The sequence below is a fragment of the Micropterus salmoides genome, unplaced genomic scaffold (assembly GCF_014851395.1).
Source record: "Micropterus salmoides isolate LMB-PRFRI ecotype aquatic unplaced genomic scaffold, ASM1485139v1 Ms_hic_scaffold_6, whole genome shotgun sequence".
Taxonomy (NCBI): Eukaryota; Metazoa; Chordata; class Actinopteri; order Centrarchiformes; family Centrarchidae; genus Micropterus; species Micropterus salmoides.
In genome coordinates this window covers 29,451,191-29,470,231 of record NW_024044348.1, presented here as the reverse complement: position 1 = coordinate 29,470,231, position 19,041 = coordinate 29,451,191, and the positions used below count along the sequence as shown (strand labels likewise).

The 19,041-nt window shown below is 40.3% G+C and overlaps 3 protein-coding genes across 3 annotated transcripts; 2 read left to right on the top strand and 1 right to left on the bottom strand.

Moving 5' to 3' along the window:
- Positions 1–1,067: 1,067 nt before the first annotated feature.
- On the bottom strand, positions 1,068–3,897 carry LOC119890514 (UDP-glucuronosyltransferase 2C1-like). The gene is made up of 2 exons (XM_038701817.1): positions 3,738–3,897; positions 1,068–2,784 (listed from the first exon to the last, which is right to left on the bottom strand). Exon 2 carries the CDS (start codon positions 2,782–2,784, stop codon positions 1,204–1,206), a length of 1,581 nt encoding a protein of 526 aa, XP_038557745.1. The 5' UTR covers positions 3,738–3,897; the 3' UTR covers positions 1,068–1,203.
- A 1,251-nt stretch (positions 3,898–5,148) lies between these two features.
- Positions 5,149–15,842, top strand: chrna5 (cholinergic receptor, nicotinic, alpha 5). The gene is made up of 8 exons (XM_038702133.1): positions 5,149–5,303; positions 5,693–5,833; positions 11,774–11,925; positions 12,113–12,157; positions 13,276–13,385; positions 13,632–13,809; positions 13,893–14,588; positions 14,862–15,842. Exons 2-8 carry the CDS (start codon positions 5,743–5,745, stop codon positions 15,018–15,020), a joined length of 1,431 nt encoding a protein of 476 aa, XP_038558061.1. The 5' UTR covers positions 5,149–5,303; positions 5,693–5,742; the 3' UTR covers positions 15,021–15,842.
- Positions 15,843–17,214: 1,372 nt separating this feature from the next.
- On the top strand, positions 17,215–18,705 carry LOC119890649 (UDP-glucuronosyltransferase 2A1-like). The gene has a single exon (XM_038702009.1). It carries the CDS (start codon positions 17,230–17,232, stop codon positions 18,703–18,705), a length of 1,476 nt encoding a protein of 491 aa, XP_038557937.1. The 5' UTR covers positions 17,215–17,229.
- The last annotated feature ends 336 nt before the right edge of the window (positions 18,706–19,041 follow it).

The following is a 19,041-nucleotide window of genomic DNA, read 5'->3' as shown; positions in this document are numbered from 1 at the left end:
TGATAAAGTTCAGTTCACAGTCTTTTCAGAGGGAAGCATCCTGGAGCAGAGAGACAGTCAAACAGAGCAGAGGTGTCTCTAAGGGAGGGAGCTAAAATTTCAAACAAAGTGTAGCAATATTATTGCGAGTAGCCTCAGTTCTTCCAAGACCTGCGAGACAGGCTGCCTAATAAGATTGTTGCATATTAATAGGGAAAATATTTTTGATGATGTTGTTGAGCTACATTCGGGGCTAAAACCTTGGGAAATGACCTGGCGACGCCGAAGGTTGCAAGCCTTTGTGCTGACAGCTATAATCTGAGAGCACAAACCAAATTGTCAGTGACTCTGAGTTGGCAGCATTCCACTGTTTGGATCTTAATCCTTCTTGTCTTTAGTCACTATGTTGGCGGTTTTAAACTTCCATTGAGTAATAAAATTGAATTACCATTATTGACAAAAACAACTTGTTATTACCTTACTGTAGAAATGTGTCCAGACGGTGTTGGAGAATTAGCAATCAGAATTCCGTGTGTAGGCTAGTCTACTGCTTATGGCATCATCATGCCACTGAGAGTATGTGATCCCAAATAGCAATCAATAGAGATCAGTCTGTTGAAAGAAACAGATGGTGCATTGTTCAAGGTGTTTTGTAGGCCTATTACACAGATTTGTGTTACAGATTATTTTGCCCTGTGGCTCGGTGTGGCATGAGCACCTTCAAAAACTGCTTCTCACCGTCACAAGGCAGAAACACCTGAATCTAACTGAATTTTTATGTCGATTGAGGTGTTAGCCTATGTCAAAAGAAAGATGCACCACGTGGTGGTTGGAGGTGTAAACACAACTGAAGTCAAATGTGTACATGTAAGTTAAAATCGCTCACTACACATGGAAGAAAGTGAAGTTAAGAATGAGTCAGAAAACATATTTTAGCTTCTCCAGGTTGAATCGGACCTATACAGAGCTTGTGAAATCTCTTTCACTTAATAGAGCTACATTTTTACCCCATTTAGAGAACAACTTGTTTTACATTAATTCCTAGTTCTTTCAAATATCTTACTAAAAGATGATCATACAAATTAAAATAACATGCTGCAAAATATTTTATTAAAATTAGCAGCTGTCAAAATGGGCAGTGAAACAATTCTGATATTAATCTAAAAATCTGCCAAATCCATCTTCATATTGATTTAATGTACAACATGTGTATCCCTTGAATGATTAATCACGTTTCACTTTATGCTTACACACTGTAGTGTACAAACACCTCATCAAAATGAAAATAGCTAAAAGCACGAGCAACACAACTCCAGCCAGGAACAAAAATACATCAACAGAGTGGTAGTAATACCAGGGCAGTCTGTAGGACTCTGCTTTCAGGTGAGCTGCACCTTTGTGTCTCATAACAAACTCTATCCAGAAGAGGGCGGTATCCAGCGGCTTCAGCGGCTGATCTCTGTGCAGCCTGGAGAGTCTCTGCATGTTCATCTTGTAGGAAGGCTCATTTAGAACCTCCTGTATGGCCTTAAGGAAGTTGTCGTCTTTGTCCAGTGTATTAATGGTTAGAAGCTTAGCCGCTCCTCTCTCTTTCAGTCGCAGCAGGTTGTCATATTGGTCGAAAAACAAAGGTACGCCCACAACTGGGACTCCATGATAAATAGCTTCTTGAACTCCGTTTGTTCCTCCATGAGCCACAAATACTTTTATCTTGGGATGTCCTAAAAGATCATTCTGTGGCATCCAGTCTACTATTAAAGTGTTGTTGCCCAGAGTGGCTGGTCTGTCACCTCTATGCCTCCAGATGACTTTCTGAGGTAATTTGGCAAAAGCTGCAGCGATCTCGTTTGTCAGGTCTGCAGGAAGTTCACTTACAAAAGTCCCCAGAGACATGATGATGACTCCGTGCTCTCCAGAACTCTGCACAAACTCCTCCAGGTGTTCAGGTAAAGGTTCAGCAGGTTTACACTGGAATCCTCCCATATAGATAACATTAGGCATGGTGGGACGAGGGAACTCAAACACAAAGTCCGCTCTCATGAGCCAAAGGTCTGCGTCAAGCATTAACTGGTTATAGTCATAATCAGGCCCGAGATATTTATCACATATTGTCTGGTACATTTGCTTTAACTGGTGATTTAGTGCATAGTTTATTAAATGCAAAACCATGTTTTTAACTCTCTGAAAAAAGCTCATCTTATCAGTGTAGCCAGATCCTGTTATAGGTATATATGATAAAGGTGAAGGAGCAACAGCAAGGTGACCCTCCTCACCTAGTAGCCAGCGAACATTATAAACCAAAGGGAGGTTCAAATATTTGGCCAAAATGACTCCACCACCCCAGCACGGGTCAGTGAGCATTACGTCGAACTTGCTGTCCTTCATCTTTCTCATCAGTTCTTGGTCATCTAGTATTGCTGATACAGTTTCACCCACAACTGCGTGAACGTCGAAAATTATGCTCAACATTCCTACAGACGTGTGGAGAAAACTTGTCAAGGGAAGATCCCCCTTTTCAAATTCAACAAACTTAGTCATGATTTCTGTAATATATTTCTGATCTAAGTTCCTCTCCACTTGAACTGTAAAGGTATTGTAATAAGAAGATGTATCCTTGATGTACCAGCTTTTGCTGGAGTGTAAAATAGTTATACTGTGTCCTCTGGAGTGCAAAGCTTGAAGCAGGATATCCATGTTTATCCAGTGGCTGCCATCACTTGGAAAGACCAAGATGTTTCCACTTTGACAGACTCTGGGAATGAGGACAAGAAGCAGCAAAGCACTGCAAGAGCAGATCAGCCTCATCTGAAATGAAAACAACGGACAAACAATTGAAAAAAATCCAATTACAGTGGAATTGTAGACTACTGCATAGGCATTAATAGGCCTGTTGAAAATCCCTGGATCTCAAAAAGCTTTTTAACATAAAAAATAATACTAAAAAGAACATTTATCTTATTATTTTATTTATTTATCTATCATTCCAACCATGCATTAAAGCCCTTGAAATAATATGATATCATTGGGTCCTCTGTCCAAGTAGTAGATTGAAATTCACCTAACACTGCATGCCTGCATTTAGAGTGAGCATGAGAGAAGAGAGAGAGAAAGGTGTTTATTCAATTAGACACATGGCATAACAAGTTAGCAACAGCAAATGAGACAGTTGATATCTAGTGACTTTTATTGCTTCGCAGATTTTTGGTAGACAGGTGGTGGTGTGCAAAGGTGAAAATGTGAAGATTTCTGGGCTGGGCTATGCACCCAATGTATTAAGATCCTAAGGCAACTGTAACAATTTTATACTCTTACTCTTACTTTTTGTGAAACCTTCAGTCAACACAAAACATTAACATGATGCTTAAATGATGTTGTTGCAAGTTGCCCATGCTGTATGAAACATCAGACTCTCTTATAGGACAACTATTATTTCTTACTTTCATGATTTCTTTGATTCTGTACCTCCATTATTTTCCACTGCAACTTCATTTTTTTTTTAAATCAGCTCCACATTAAAAATTGTCAGAAAACTATGCTACACTTAGCGTTCCAGTCAAGTTAAAAGTCAGCAATCAATGTTGATTAGATTGAAGATGGATTAGACTGAAGGTAGGCTCAGTTTCTAATCGTTTTTGCAAAATAGGCCTACGCTGTACTACAGCAAGATTAAATTTAATTTAGGAACTACAGCGGTAAAGTTTTATACAAACCCATCTACGGTATAAAAAAAAACCTTAACACAGAACGTTCCCACTTACTGTAGCCTGTTACTGCACACAAGACATGTTTACTCTGGAGCGATCGCGCACACTGACAGCTGATATATGGTCCTTATACTAATGTCTGGTGTCAGAGGACAGTCACAAAAAAAGGAAGGCATGCGGGCATCCGGACAGTATGACGATTTTTTCGTCACATGTAGTCGCCGACGCGGAAAGTATAGCCTACACTTGCTTTAGAGAACTGCTCAGAACCAGTGAAAGGGAGGAGCACGTTTACTCTGTTGTTTCACTGTAGATGAACAGTAACTGTTGACAGTGTGTGGAAACACCAGTGATAAGGAAGTTACTGATTGATGGGGTCTGGGCATTAACATTCAGAAGCAATATGTTGACATAGGCTACACAGGGTCACAATTAGCAAGTCATTTATCATCTTCAAAGTGTAACTATGTGTTTTATGCATTCATTCATGATCATTTATTTGTTTATTTAACCCTAATCCTAACCTCATCAGACCATGCCAACACAAGATGCCAATATGGCGATCTTGTCTGCTTACAATCAATGTGTCACTTGGCAGTGAATGAAAGGATTACACAACAGGTTGCAAGCCTTTCTGCTAACAGGAGAGCATAACCCAAATTGTGAGTGACCCTGAGTTGGCATCATTTATTTTATTTGGATCTTCTTTAGTCACTCCTACAGTAGGCTATGCAGGCTGTTTTAAGCTTCCATTGAATAATACAATTAAATTACCATTATTGACAAACACAACTTGTGTTTGCAGCCCATTAAAATCAATTTGATATCAGCAACTATGTTCTTTGAAAGTTGCATAATTTACTGAACACAGAAATTTTTAGTTTTAATGCACTGTATAGCACTTTTCTAGTCCTTGCGACCACTCACACACAATCATATACTGAGCCTAAGCGCTCATATGGAAACTAACATTCACACACCGAAGGAACAGCCATCAAGCAATTCAGGGTTCAGTATCTTGCCCAAGGACACTTCGACATGCAGCATAGGAGCCAGGGAATTGAACCACTGATCTTCTGATTGAACTGCTGATATATTAACAGGCAACCCAGTCTTTCTCTTGAGCCACAGCTAGTGTTACTGTTTAGTATTAGTATCATTACACAGATCGTATGTTAGTATAATATTCAATTTATATGGGGGGTTTTTTTGCGGTGTATTTGCTCACAGCCAACTTCAGATTTTATGAAACATACAATCCCAATCCCAATACCATACAGCATCTCTGGTTCCCACAAAATACTGTCACCATGGAAGCAGCTGCATGGAGGGGGCGACTATCCTTGTCTATGATTAGTGACCACGGGAATGCTAGGAGAAGGGGAGGGGGAAACGGGCGGGCTCTCTGAAGGAAGAGGAGGAGGAGGAGATTAGGATGCGTTGCATGTGCACAATTGGAGGCAGCAGGGAGTGAAGCAGCATCTCTATGAGGCGAGAGAAAGGAACCTGCATGGAAATGGAGGAGCGCTAGAGCAGCACTGTCGCTGTTGTCAAGACTCCCACTGCCTCCACCACCACTGTCACTCTGGATTGGGTATTAATGGAAGACACTCAGAGTAGGTATGTATACAGCCTTTGTGTGATTACTATTTGAAATGTAATAATTACCTTGGAGAGGGTCAGGTTAGCAAGGTGAGGGTAGGTTGCATTCTTGGCTAGTGCGGGAAGCTGTACATTAAAAGTGTGTGATTAATACAGTTTGTTATGTAGTACGGACAACACCAGGATTGTTTTTTTGTTGTTGTTTTTTAGCTTTACACAGCCTATTGACAAATTTATCGCTGTGACTGAATGTAGCTTCACCAAAGGGGAGCAGGGGTGACAGCCTTGGGATTTGAACCCTTAACCTAAAGCAGGATTAAAGCCATGCTCTAATAGTTTAGATATTTGCCCAGTGTACACAAAATCTACCATTTTTAATAACCATTGTTTTAATACTTATTTTCCAGCTCTGTGATGCTTGAGGGACCAGCTGTGTGGATCTACTGCCACCTCTGATATGATGCTGAGAGCAGGAGGGGCAGCCACCTCGCTCGCACTGCTGCTGCTGCTGCCATTGCTGTGCTGCTGCCACCTGTGCCATTCACTGCGTAAGTTTCCCAAGGACCGGGAATGCCTCATCAAATTACCATGGTGCAATGTAATAGCCTCAGTATGACAGATGGCATTGTCGAAGATAAGTTGGACTCTAGCGGATATGTAGAAACAGAAAAAGAAGAAGTAGATACTGGCAGATGGTTGGTGAAAAGTGAAGGGGGCTTGCCAAGTTAGCGTCAAACTAAAAGTATGGGTGTCAGTGTGACCACTTTCCCTCTCATATCAAATTTTACAGTTTGATTTCCATTTATTAATTAATGATTTCAGCTGCATGGAGGCCATGATCACTGAGCTCAAAACCATGGCTATCAAACAGGCAGCACATTTCTAATAGCTAATAAGTGAAAGACTATAAACATTTAAGTAAACATCTTGCCTACAATGTCTCCTAAACACCAGAAACCTAATAACCAAAGAGTACGAATAGGGAGACAAAAGTTGGGCCTTGTGCTTTTGCTGGCTTTGTGGGGATTCACCATTAACATGATTTTACCTTGCTACATAATGCAGAATCAGTAATGCAAAAGACCAAGATATTAATGGACTAATGCTGCAGTGTTCAGGTCATGTTGGAAAGAGGGGAAAGATAACCATAATTACGACTTCAATTACATTTAAATTTGGCTGAGGTAAGGTGTCCATGTTTCCTTGGTTGGATGTAATAATAATAATAATAATAATAATAATAATAATAACAATAATCTTTATTTGTAGAGCACTTTTCAAAAACAAGTTACAAAGTGCTTTAACAAGTGTAAATACAATAATACCCAAAAGACAATAATACAAAAACAATATAAGATAAAAGCAAGAAAACATTGAAAAGACTAAAATACACATTTAAGATAAATATAAAATTAGTAAAATAGAATAAAATAAAAGGGATAAAATAAAGTCAAATAAGATCGGGAAAGGCTCTCCTATAAAAGTATGTTTTAAGAAGGGACTTAAAAGAGTTCACTGACTCAGCTGACCTGATTTCCTCGGGCAGGCTGTTCCAGAGCCTCGGGGCCCTGACAGCAAACGCTCTGTCCCCTTTAGTTTTCAGTCGAGACTCTGGAACAGACAACAGACCTCTGCCCGAGGATCTCAAGGTACGTGCTGGTGTGTATGGGACTAAAACGTAAGAAATATAACAAGGTGAGAGGCCATGAAGAGCTTTAAAAGTGATCAATAGAATTTTAAAGTCAATTCTAAAACACACTGGGAGCCAGTGTAATGAAGCTAAAATAGGAGTAATGTGGTCATATTTCTTTGTTCTGGTTAAAAGCCTGGCAGCTGAGTTCTGGACAGTCTGGAGTCGATCAATAGATTTTTGGGTTAAACAGGTGAAAAGGCTGTTGCAGTAATCCAGGCGTGATGAGATGAAGGCATGTAAAATAGTCTTGGTGTCCTTAAAAGTTAACATAGATCAAATATTTGCTATATTTCTAAGTTGATAAAAACATGAAAACACAAATTTAAATGACTATCAAACCAAACACCAAGGTTCTTTGCAACAGGCTTAATGTGATTTACTAAGAAACCAGCAGATGGCAGTATTTGTTTTGCCATCTGCTGGGACCCAATGACCAGGATTTCTGTTTTGTCTGAGTTCAGCTGGAGGAAATTATTTGACATCCATTTTTTAACTTCACAAAGGCAGTTGTTAAGTGAACTCCAGGGTCTGTGGATCTGACGGGCAAGTATATTTGTGTGTCATCAGCATAAATTTAAATATGAAAAGAAATGCCATGTTTATGGATAATATGTCCAAAGGGAAGCAGATACAAGGAAAACAAAATGGGTCATAAGACCGACCCCTGAGGAACACTACATTTAACTGGACAGAACGAAGCGACATAGTTGTTTACAGACACGCAAAACTTCCTATTTGACAGGTAGGATGAAAACCATTCTAGGGCAGTACCAGAGATCCTACTTACCCAATCACATTTATGACTTGGTTGTTGAAATGAAAACTTTGGAAACTTGTAAGTATGATAACTCTGATATGGCATGCAGGTAGTTATCAACAGGTGGACAAATGGTTGGGGCTTTTCTATCAGTACAGCATATGACACCCTCCATGCTTGGACCCTCAATTTCGGATACCCTCCCCCCAAAAAATAACTCTAACAGGGAAAAATTAAAGAAACATCAGGAAGAGCAAGAGCATAAATAGATAAGGCAGAACTAAAGTATGGATAAATAGGATGACATGACCTCTTCCCCATCATGGAGACCTGGAAAGAGGACAGACACAAACATACAAGTGGCAAAGCTCATGCACTCCATTCACACAGAAATAAACAAAGAAATAGAGACACACAGAGGGAGAGACATGCGTACAAGGAAGAGAGAAATACAAGAGGAGAGGTTGAATCCCCTGGAGGACGAAGATACAGATCCAAAACATCTGGAATGAGGCATCAACAGCCAGGGTAGGGAAAGAGTGGTCCCGGGACTGTTGATGTCTTGAGTGAAAAGAAAGGACTAGGAGACAAGGGAAAATATTTCTTGTTACTGTGAGCGGGGACGATAAAAACATCCCAGTGGATGAACGAAACAATCTCATCACTACAAGGTCTGCTGCCTATCTGCAACCCCACCATGTCCTCCTCCTGTTTTGTCTGCCTCGCTGTTCTCCTGTGGCATCGCAAGGTTGGTTTGAATAACTCACTAGATTTGTCGCTAGTTGCTGTTTAAAAATAAAGTCGCTGAGGGTCAGAAAAAAGCAGGCAGCAAAATAATTTCTAGGCACAATTCAGAGGTCGCTTGCTATTTGTAGGGACAGTTCCCTACAGTCCCTACTAAATTCTATGCCCTCGCAAGGAGGAGAAACAGAGAGAATAAGCCGAGATCATGGGACAACAAACAAAGAGAGTGTTCGAGAGATACAGTGGATTTCAGAAAGTTTATAGTTTTCTCATTGGCAGGACAAACATGGATTATAAGTACTAGGCTAAATAGATTTTTTGAGACAACTGAGGCCAACCCTTCAGAAGGATCATGGTAACAGACACGAGGCCTGATGTAACCAAAGATGAAACAACTCACTGAGTTAAGTTAAGAAAAAAATGTGTACAGCTTAAATAATTAGGCAGCTGATAGCTGTCGTTTATGCTGCATATACTGAGGTGAACTGGTGATGAGCTGAGGCAGTAAACTCTGTAGTGACAGGTTGCGGGCAGGTGAGGAATGATAGGAGCGGTTTGTACAGTACAGCACAGAGATGAACCATATGTACTAGCTGGAGAGAGGGGAAGAGAGGAACTGCTGTTGCCATGACAGTGTGTACATATTTGTATGTATGTACTGTACACTATACTGTACACTCACCTAAAGGATTATTAGGAACACCATACTAATACTGTGTTTGACCCCCTTTCACCTTCAAAACTGCCTTAATTCTACGTGGCATTGATTCAACAAGGTGCTGAAAGCATTCTTTAGAAATGTTGGCCCATATTGACAGGATAGCATCTTGCAGTTGATGGAGATTTGTGGGATGCACACCCAATTGGCACTAAGGGGCCTAAAGTGTGCCAAGAAAACATCATTACACCACCACCACCAGCCTGCACAGTGGTAACAAGGCATGATGGATCCATGTTCTCATTCTGTTTACGCCAAATTCTGACTCTACCATCTGAATGTCTCAACAGAAATCGAGACTCATCAGACCAGGCAACATTTTTCCGGTCTTCAACTGTCCAATTTTGGTGAGCTCTTGCAAATTGTAGCTTCTTTTTCCTATTTGTAGTGGAGATGAGTGGTACCCGGTGGGGTCTTCTGCTGCCCATCCGCCTCAAGGTTGTGCGTGTTGTGGCTTCACAAATGCTTTGGTGCATACCTCAGTTGTAACGAGTGGTTATTTCAGTCAAAGTTGCTCTTCTATCAGCTTGAATCAGTCGGCCCATTCTCCTCTGACCTCTAGCATCAACAAGGCATTTTCGCCCACAGGACTGTCGCATACTGGATGTTTTTCCCTTTTCACACCATTCTTTGTAAACCCTAGAAATTTGTTGGTTGTGCGTGAAAATACCAGTAACTGAGCAGATTGTGAAATACTCAGACCGGCCTGTCTGGCACCAACAACCATGCCACGCTCAAAATTGCTTAAATCACCTTTCTTTCCCATTCTGACATTCAGTTTGGAGTTCAGGAGATTGTCTTGACCAGGACCACACCCCTAAATGCATTGAAGCAACTGCCATGTGATTGGTTGATTAGATAATTGCATTAATGAGAAATTGAACAGGTGTTCCTAATAATCCTATTGGTGAGTGTATGTACACATTATGTCCTGTATGTGTACAGCATGAGTGTTTCTATGTGTGTACCTTATGTTGTTGGGGGTTTTTGCTTTCTATTATACCTTTTATTGGCTTCTCATTCTCTCTCTTTGATCTCAAGGTAATCCTTGATCTGAAGGGTAGCATACCACACGTACATTATCTTCCATGTATACATAGTGGTTTACTTTTTATCATACTGCCCTCTGCACCTAGAAGACAACAGCAAGAATGCACCCAGGTCTCCTTGAAAATGCAGGAAAGACTTATAATAATAATAATAATAATAATAAATTTTATTTATAATGCACTTTACATTTCAGGGAAATCTCAAAGTGCTAAATATCAATTTTACTCAGCATGGGATGTAAATAGGCATTTCCTTTATTAACCTTATTATTATTGTTGTGTATTCTTACATTTCTGATACATGCTCTAAAACAGATTCATGTAGCATCCGGCAGACTCTGCAGCTTGCTTCTGAGACGTGCAAAATGCTGGTGATAGTGAGGGAGAGGATCAAGAGATGATGAATTTGCTTATCACACAGTCATTGATTGAGGGTGTTGCAACCTTGTCTTTATCGATCCACACACACTGAGAGGATGACACCATACATTTGTGGTCAGTCTTGTGGTAGATTTCCAGCCATATCCATAAATTGAATTTATAACCGCGTTGGTGAATGATTTAAAGAGCAGGATGAAAGAAATTGTGCGCAATCAATATTTTCAACACTGTATAGGAGCCCTGCTTCAGCAAAACAATGCCCCAGTTTGACTGTGAATAGAACAATTTCACTGCTGAATAAAACTCAGAAAGATTGGTCGTTTATACTCCTCGTTTACCTGCACTTAATGGCATAACTACATATGTCTACTGGTCAGGACGTGTTTTTAATGAACGGATGTGCTTTTTTTAATGAAATTATTACAGAGAACACAACAATTCCTCTGTCACTACCATCAATCCAAAGTCCAAGTTGTGTTTTGACCTGTAGCTCATGGCTTTTATTCCATATTTAAAAATTCCCCAACAAATCTGTGTGCAATGCATTGTTTCTGAAGTGCTTTTTTTGTAGAATAACTGTTGCAGCTCTGGTATAATAACAAGTGACAACATCGGCACGAGACTTTTGAGACTGTTAGGTCGACAGACTACAGCACTGAGAGAAAACAGAATTATGTTGAAATATGTTGCCTCTAGTTTGGAGACTGCTACATTGAAGATAATCCTTAAAAGTGGCTCAGTTACATTAACTAATTGATCAAAGAATACCCTTGCTCTCTACTGCTGATAGTTAGCAGACAGGTGTCAAAGCTAGTCTTTATGGCATTGAATTTCAGGCTTTCATACATTATATGTATGTCTTAAGGACTCTTAATGCCTTTATATATAAGTGTAATAAGCGTGTTTAGGTCAAAGCTCTGCCTCTTGAAACCAAAGCTTTACCACAGAGGTCGTTTCTAGAAACAATAGACATAACACTTTAGTAAGGTCAAAGAGATGAATGCAGTACTGTTTGAGAGCAATGCTAGTAATGTAGTTTTTGTAATACATGGGACTACAGAATACATCAAAGGTGCTGTTGCATTTGTTGAATTATCTGTAAGTTAATAGAAACTTGTAATAATTTTGTCTTTTCACACACTGTAGGGATTCCAAAGCTCTCCTCCTGTGCAAAAGCAGAGGACAAGCTGTTCAAATACCTCTTTGGAAACTACCAGAAATGGGTTCGTCCAGTGGAATACCTAAACCAGACAATCCGTGTGAAGTTTGGACTCGCCATCTCCCAGTTAGTTGATGTGGTGAGGATAGAAAAGCACTGATTATTGATACTGTTTATGAATGTGTGTCACTGAGGTGTTTACTACAGTACATGACTGTAAAACATAGTCAGGTTGAAAGACAGAATGCTATTTAAATTGTTGCTATATAAAAATGTTTCAACTCAGCAACTTTTCAAATTTAAACATTGTTGTTTCACCATTCTAGGATGAGAAAAATCAGCGAATGACAACGAATGTATGGATGAAACAGGCAAGTAGAGCTATACATGGACGCAGCATTAAATGTCACTATCATCAGTAAAACATGCAGGTAAGGTTGTGGGATAGGGTATGGCTTTTAGAGTTACTTTATGGCAGGCAATGGAAATTCTAATTCAACCTCTGGCTTACATGGCATTTGGAGACAAAAAGTCAGCCTCTCCAAACCCCTTTTTAATCTGGTGTGGTGGCATTTCACTGGCCATCCTCATCATATGAGTCCTTTCAACCTTGTGCCCACACATCTTTCTCCTCAAGCCGCCTCCTTCCCACTCCTGCTCCTGTCCACCTTATTCATTATCTTGGGTGTCCTGCCTGTCATGCATTGTTCTCATGCAAATTATCCCCACAGACCAGGCTCCGCCATTCAGGTCAGTTGCTCCCTTTCAAAGTGATGGATTTCATCATGCAAAAAGAGAGCTGGAAGGACAGTGGCCCCAGCAGTGATGTGTATTTATCATGTGTCATTTGCAAAATTTTCAAATTCAGATTTTGTACATGTGTCTCACCTCCATTTTTATGTTTTTGAAAAGGAATCTTGAGTTTAAGTTTTTTTCACACACTGGCTCACTTTTACTCTCTCTGAGATTATTCTATCACAAGGATCATGAATAGCATGTCTTAACCAAATAACATTGATTTGATAGTTGGGAATCTAATAATGACAGTACATTTTGTTGCTTGTCCATGCCACCTTCTCTGTGGCCTGCAGTTGGCCAAAATATGATATGCTAGCAAAGGAAATAAGTACAAGGTACAAGGTTGTTTAATTATCATTATACAACACAAGGTGGTAAAACAAAAAGGTTTATAGTCCCTTCATGCTACACACAGTGATACACCGTGTTAATTAGTACACACAGAGATTCTGGTGAGCACATTTGTTACTAAAGTGCCAGGCTAGCTGTTTCCCCTGTTTTCATTTTTTGTGGCAAGCTAAGCTGCTGGCGGGAACTTCATATTTACTGTATAGACCTGAGAGTGGTGTCAGTCTTCTCATCTAACTCTCGGCAAGACAGCCAATATTCTGTTTCAAACCTTCTATAAAACCCCTATGTGTAGATTTTTTTGATGACGTGTTATAAAATTTCCAATGTTCCCTTTACTTAGGAGTGGAGTGACATGAAACTCAGATGGAACCCTGATGACTACTTGGGCATCACAATCATCCGAGTCCCCTCTGACAGGATCTGGCTCCCTGACGTTGTACTGTATGATAAGTATGTGTCATTATATATGGAAGGAAATGACATGGATGTCATGCATTTTCCATTTTCGAAAATGAATAGGATCGTCACTGATCCTGATAGTCAGTCAGATAATAGTGTATTAGAAAAAAAGTGTTGTGTAGTAAGTAAACCATGTATCACTTGTTGAAATGCAAACATGTTGATCTAAATAAAATTCTAACAATGACTATAAAATAAGTTAATCTAGCTATAAATAAATGTAACTTCTTTAAACAGTTCAGATGGGCGTTTTGAGGGGACCGTCACCAAGGCTGTTGTAAAGTATGATGGAACCATATCATGGACACCACCAGCCAGTTACAAGTCAGCCTGCACCATTGATGTCACCTTCTTCCCTTTTGACCTCCAGAACTGTTCAATGAAGTTTGGCTCATGGACATATGATGGCTCCCATGTGAGTTTCTGCTCCCCAGTACATGCACGGTACACTAGTGTAATAAACCAGTGAGCGAAATGACATTTCACTGTATTTAACAGGTGGACATCATTCTGGAGGACTTCCATGTGGACAAGCGGGACTATTTTGACAACGGTGAATGGGAGATAGTGACGGCCACAGGCAGCCGTGGTCTGAGGACAGACGGCAGCTCTTCCTATCCCACCATCACCTACTTCTTCATCATCCGGAGGCTGCCTCTTTTCTACACCCTTTTCCTCATTATCCCCTGCATTGGCCTGTCCTTCCTCACCATTCTTGTCTTCTATCTGCCCTCCAACGGCGGTGAGAAGATTTCTCTCTGCACCTCAGTCCTGGTGTCGCTCACAGTTTTCCTCCTGGTCATTGAGGAGATCATCCCCTCCTCTTCAAAGGCTATCCCTCTCATTGGGGAATACCTTGTCTTCACCATGATTTTTGTCACGCTCTCGATCATCATCACCGTCTTTGCCATCAACATCCACCATCGCTCCTCTTCGACACATCATGGCATGGCACCCTGGGTGAGGAGGATTTTCCTGCATCGACTGCCTAAACTGCTGTGCATGCGCAGCCATGTGGACCGTTACGCCACAGCCGGAGTGGCCAGTGCAGGAGGAGCATTAGGACAGGGTATGATGAAGAACTCAGCACCTGAACTGACACCTCTCCTCTACACCAGACATAACCTACAAGCAGCTTTAGATTCTATTCGCTACATAACCATGCATGTGGTTAAAGAAAATGAAGTCAGAGAGGTGAGTATGTTGGATTTTGGGTATTTGTACATCTGTAGGTAATAATAAAAATGGTTAATAGCAACATAAACAATAACTTTTGGCCCCATTCTTTGTTTTTATTTAAAAAGACAACAGATTATGACGAACACTTTGATAAACCTCACAAGATAGATTACTGTATGATACTCACTCACTACATGGTCAGTATGGTATATATATGGTTTATATATGTCTCTATACATAACTATTGGGAATGTCTACAGACTGCCACATGCGTCTTTTTTGTTTCAGGTGGTCCAAGACTGGAAGTTTGTAGCCCAGGTCCTGGATCGAATGTTTCTTTGGGCCTTCCTCCTGGTGTCAATCCTGGGCTCTGCCCTCCTCTTCATCCCGGTTATTTACAAATGGGCCAACATCATCGTCCCTATTCATGCTGGAAGTACCCTCTAAGAACTACCATTCAGCTACCCACAAATGGAGGCAAAGCCCCTAAACAGCTCATTACGTTTTATTTGAGATTTGAACAACTGAGATACTGAGATGACCTCTCAGATACGGTCCAGCTCCTCTTACCTACAGTCATTCTGTAAGCCACAGCTGTGTCAGTGATCAAGCTGCTTTTGGAACTTGTGAACTGGCTATATCTCACAGAGAAAAGCTTTTTGTTTTAAGATTTTAAATCCTGTATTTAATTTTAAAGATGAATGAAAAGAATAAATTGATGTAGTCCATATAATTAAAAAAATGCATTTTTGTCTCATACATCAATACATTTTAATGCATGTATTTCACCAACTTTACTTGCTGGCATCACAGAGTGGAGATTTACCATAGGGTCTGGTAGAGATTACTAGATACAAAATGGCAAGAAAACATGTCCTGACAGGATCATTTAAGATAAAAGTCTCAGCCATTGTGTTTGTGCAGGTTACAGGATACAGCATATCCAATTAATTTCAATTGTGCAATTATATGCCAGCTCGCCACCCACAACAAATACACACACACACACAACAGATAGGAGCAAACCTTCATTCTCATTTTACATCCTACTCTATGTCTGCCTATCCACTATCTAGCATTTGGAAAGATAACCACTTTATCTCCGGGGCATAATTCATATTAAAGTGAGGGTTCACAAATTGTACATATCCTCTCATCAGCAACAGTCTGCAAAGTTCTTTCTGGAGAACAGTCTTGTATATAAATGTGAAATGTGTGCAAGAGTATGAACAAGGGTATATATACAATATAACCACATATTCCTTCTAATAAAAGACCTGTGTCTCTAAAAAAAACCCTGTAAAGTCCGGTTTAATCATTCAGTGCATGCAGCTCAGGCACTCCTTTTCAGTGACACACATGGTTAAATAGTTTCTCTTTTCATTCTACTTGACGTGGGAAACAGAGGTGGATTTTCTTGCTGGGACTTGAATTTCACTTCCTTTCTGCCTGAGGGCAAATGCCACATTCTTAAGTTAAAGTGTAGGCCGATCCTTAGTAACAGATCAGTAAAGAGAGACTGTGGGTTTTAACCTAGCTTAGCACAAAGAACTAGTTCTATCAAAAGTGAAAAATAGGTCTTAAAACAACTGCAAATCTGACTTGTTATTTGATTGATGTTGCATGCCGAGACCTCAGATGAGGTCATTTAGACTTAGACTGGCTGCACTACCACATCTCCTAGAAACAGGAAGTCTCTGTGCTCTAGCTGCTGAGCAGCTCAACCTTGTTTGAGCCAGCACTGCCTCTGCATGGCCATGTCTTCACATTACAGATTAAAGAAACAAACAAAGGAAAGACAGGCACGAACATGTTGGTGATTGACATTCCAGTTACTGCTACATTCTCTGCTGCTCAATGCGGCGACCCTCCAGTCCCCAAGCCAAGTCCCCATGAACTGAACTACTGGCGCCCCAATATATGAAACTAGTCAAGTAGAAAGACAATCCTGGACAGTTGCAATAAGGCATTGCTTTTGGCTTGTCAGTACCATTGGCTGCCAATGATCTGAGGAACACAATATTATGTAGATCACCATGGCTCTTCCACAAAGGATCAAAGGCTTTACATCTTAAAGCTTTTGTATGAGCATACCTTCAAAAATTCTCCTCTAAGAAGAGCACTGAATATAAATATGAAACACTGAACACTGAATACTTAGAATAAAGTGGAGACAAATACGCAGCTGTAACACAATTCTGCCCACAGCCTCAACAAAGAGGCTCCATTGTTGTAAATTGCCCAAAAGATTATCATCTTATGTAAGCTTTCCTGGATTTTCTAGTTGTATTCAGTGGTGCCTTTGGTGTTTCATTTTCAGCATCTAAGCGCACACATGCCCGGAACTACTTCATGCAAAACAGGTATCGCTCAATCTTGCATGTAATTTTATATCACAAATTTATCCTTGTTAAGGGAAAACGTGCATGTAAAAAAATTGTATTAAAATATATTGTTATGGCATTTATATCTAGTTTTCCTTTCCAGAGCGAATAAGAATTATGTTTAAATAATTTTTTTCTCTTTCAGGTTAAATATGTCCCCACATAGAAAAGCAGAATTCCTTCTCCTATTAGCTATCGTGTTCTTGTCATGGAGAATTAGTCATGGAGGCAAGATTTTGATCGTTCCTTTAGAAGGAAGCCACTGGGTGAACATGGACATCATGATCAAAGCTCTCCACTCTCGAGGACACTCTGTTGATGTGGTACGTACCAATAAAAGCTGGTACATCCCGGATGACTCTCTGCACTACAAGGCAATCACAGTTCCTGTCACTGAAGCCTTTAATCGTGACTTCATTAACTCCATCGTGGAAAAGGTGATTGACATAGAAAGGGGAGAGAGCTCCGTTTTGAGCTTTGCAAGATTGCAGGTTGAGATGTTTATTGCCATGTTTAACATGCATAGAATAACCTGCAAAATGGCTGCTAACATGTTTAAAGACAAAGACTTAATGAAAAGTTTAAAGGAGAGTAAGTATGACCTGGTTCTGACTGACCCGACATGGGGTGCAGGTATAATGTTGGCTCACGCTCTTAAGCTACCTCTGGTCTATAACGTGCGGTGGATCACTAGTGGAGAAGGACACTTGGCCATTGCACCTTCTCCTTTATCGTATGTCCCAATGACTGGCTCAGGGCTGTCAGACAAAATGACTTTCATACAAAGAGTCAAAAATCTAATTTTGTATATCATTTGGCAAGCTCAAGATGAATTTTTAATCAGCCCTCAGTATCAAGCTGTTTGTGATACTTTCTTTGGCCCAGAAGTAAAATATGGTGACTTATTACTGGGAGCAGACCTTTGGCTCATGAGAGTGGACTTTGTGTTTGAGTTCCCTCGTCCCACCATGCCTAATGTTATCTATATGGGAGGGTTCCAGTGTAAACCTGCTGAACTTTTACCTGAACACCTGGAGGAGTTTGTGCAGAGTTCTGGAGAGCACGGAGTCATCATCATGTCTCTGGGGACTTTTGTAAGTGAACTTCCTGCTGACCTGACAAATGAGATCGCTGCAGCTTTTGCCAAATTACCTCAGAAAGTCATCTGGAGGCATAGAGGTGACAGACCAGCCACTCTGGGCAACAACACTTTAATAGTAGACTGGATGCCGCAGAATGATCTTTTAGGACATCCCAAGATAAAAGTATTTGTGGCTCATGGAGGAACAAACGGAGTTCAAGAAGCTATTTATCATGGAGTCCCAGTTGTGGGTGTACCTTTGTTTTTCGACCAATACGACAACCTGCTGCGACTGAAAGAGAGAGGAGCGGCTAAGCTTCTAACCATTAATACACTGGACAAAGACGACAACTTCCTTAAGGCCATACAGGAGGTTCTAAATGAGCCTTCCTACAAGATGAACATGCAGAGACTCTCCAGGCTGCACAGAGATCAGCCGCTGAAGCCGCTGGATACCGCCCTCTTCTGGATAGAGTTTGTTATGAGACACAAAGGTGCAGCTCACCTGAAAGCAGAGTCCTACAGACTGCCCTGGTATTACTACCACTCTGTTGATGTACTTATGTCTTTTCTGGCTACTGTTGTGGTGATTATGTTTCTTCCTCTTGTGTTTTTCAAATTTGTATGTCCTGGAAAATGGTTGAAAATAAAAACAAACAAAAAATAAAAAGACACCAAACTCTGTCCTGCTCTAGATGCAAACATATTATGCATAATCATGTTGTTTAGGATTTTAGCTCAATAAATTGGAATAAAGGTTATTTAAATCAATCTCTCTCACAAGTCTTGATTATTAAATGAATATGTAAATCCATCTTAAATAGCATAAATTTCTTAAAAATTTGAAACAAACATACAACCATTAAACATGTCCATAGCTATAGTCAAGGGGAATTGAGGTTGGGTTGCATATTGAAGCCTTCACTGAATAATGTTATTTTATTTTTCCAATCAGGATAATGGTTGGTTGTGTGAGGCTTTTTTCAATGCTGTGTAACAATAA

Bases quoted from the DNA above. Each gene is read 5' to 3' on its own strand.
- LOC119890514 (XM_038701817.1), bottom strand. From the start codon at position 2,784: ATGAGGCTGATCTGCTCTTGCAGTGCTTTGCTGCTTCTTGTCCTCATT.
- chrna5 (XM_038702133.1), top strand. From the start codon at position 5,743: ATGATGCTGAGAGCAGGAGGGGCAGCCACCTCGCTCGCACTGCTGCTG. The intron at 12,158-13,275 runs GCAAGTAGAGCT...CCCTTTACTTAG, and splicing joins CGAATGTATGGATGAAACAG to GAGTGGAGTGACATGAAACT. The intron at 13,810-13,892 runs GTGAGTTTCTGC...TGTATTTAACAG, and splicing joins GGACATATGATGGCTCCCAT to GTGGACATCATTCTGGAGGA.
- LOC119890649 (XM_038702009.1), top strand. From the start codon at position 17,230: ATGGACATCATGATCAAAGCTCTCCACTCTCGAGGACACTCTGTTGAT.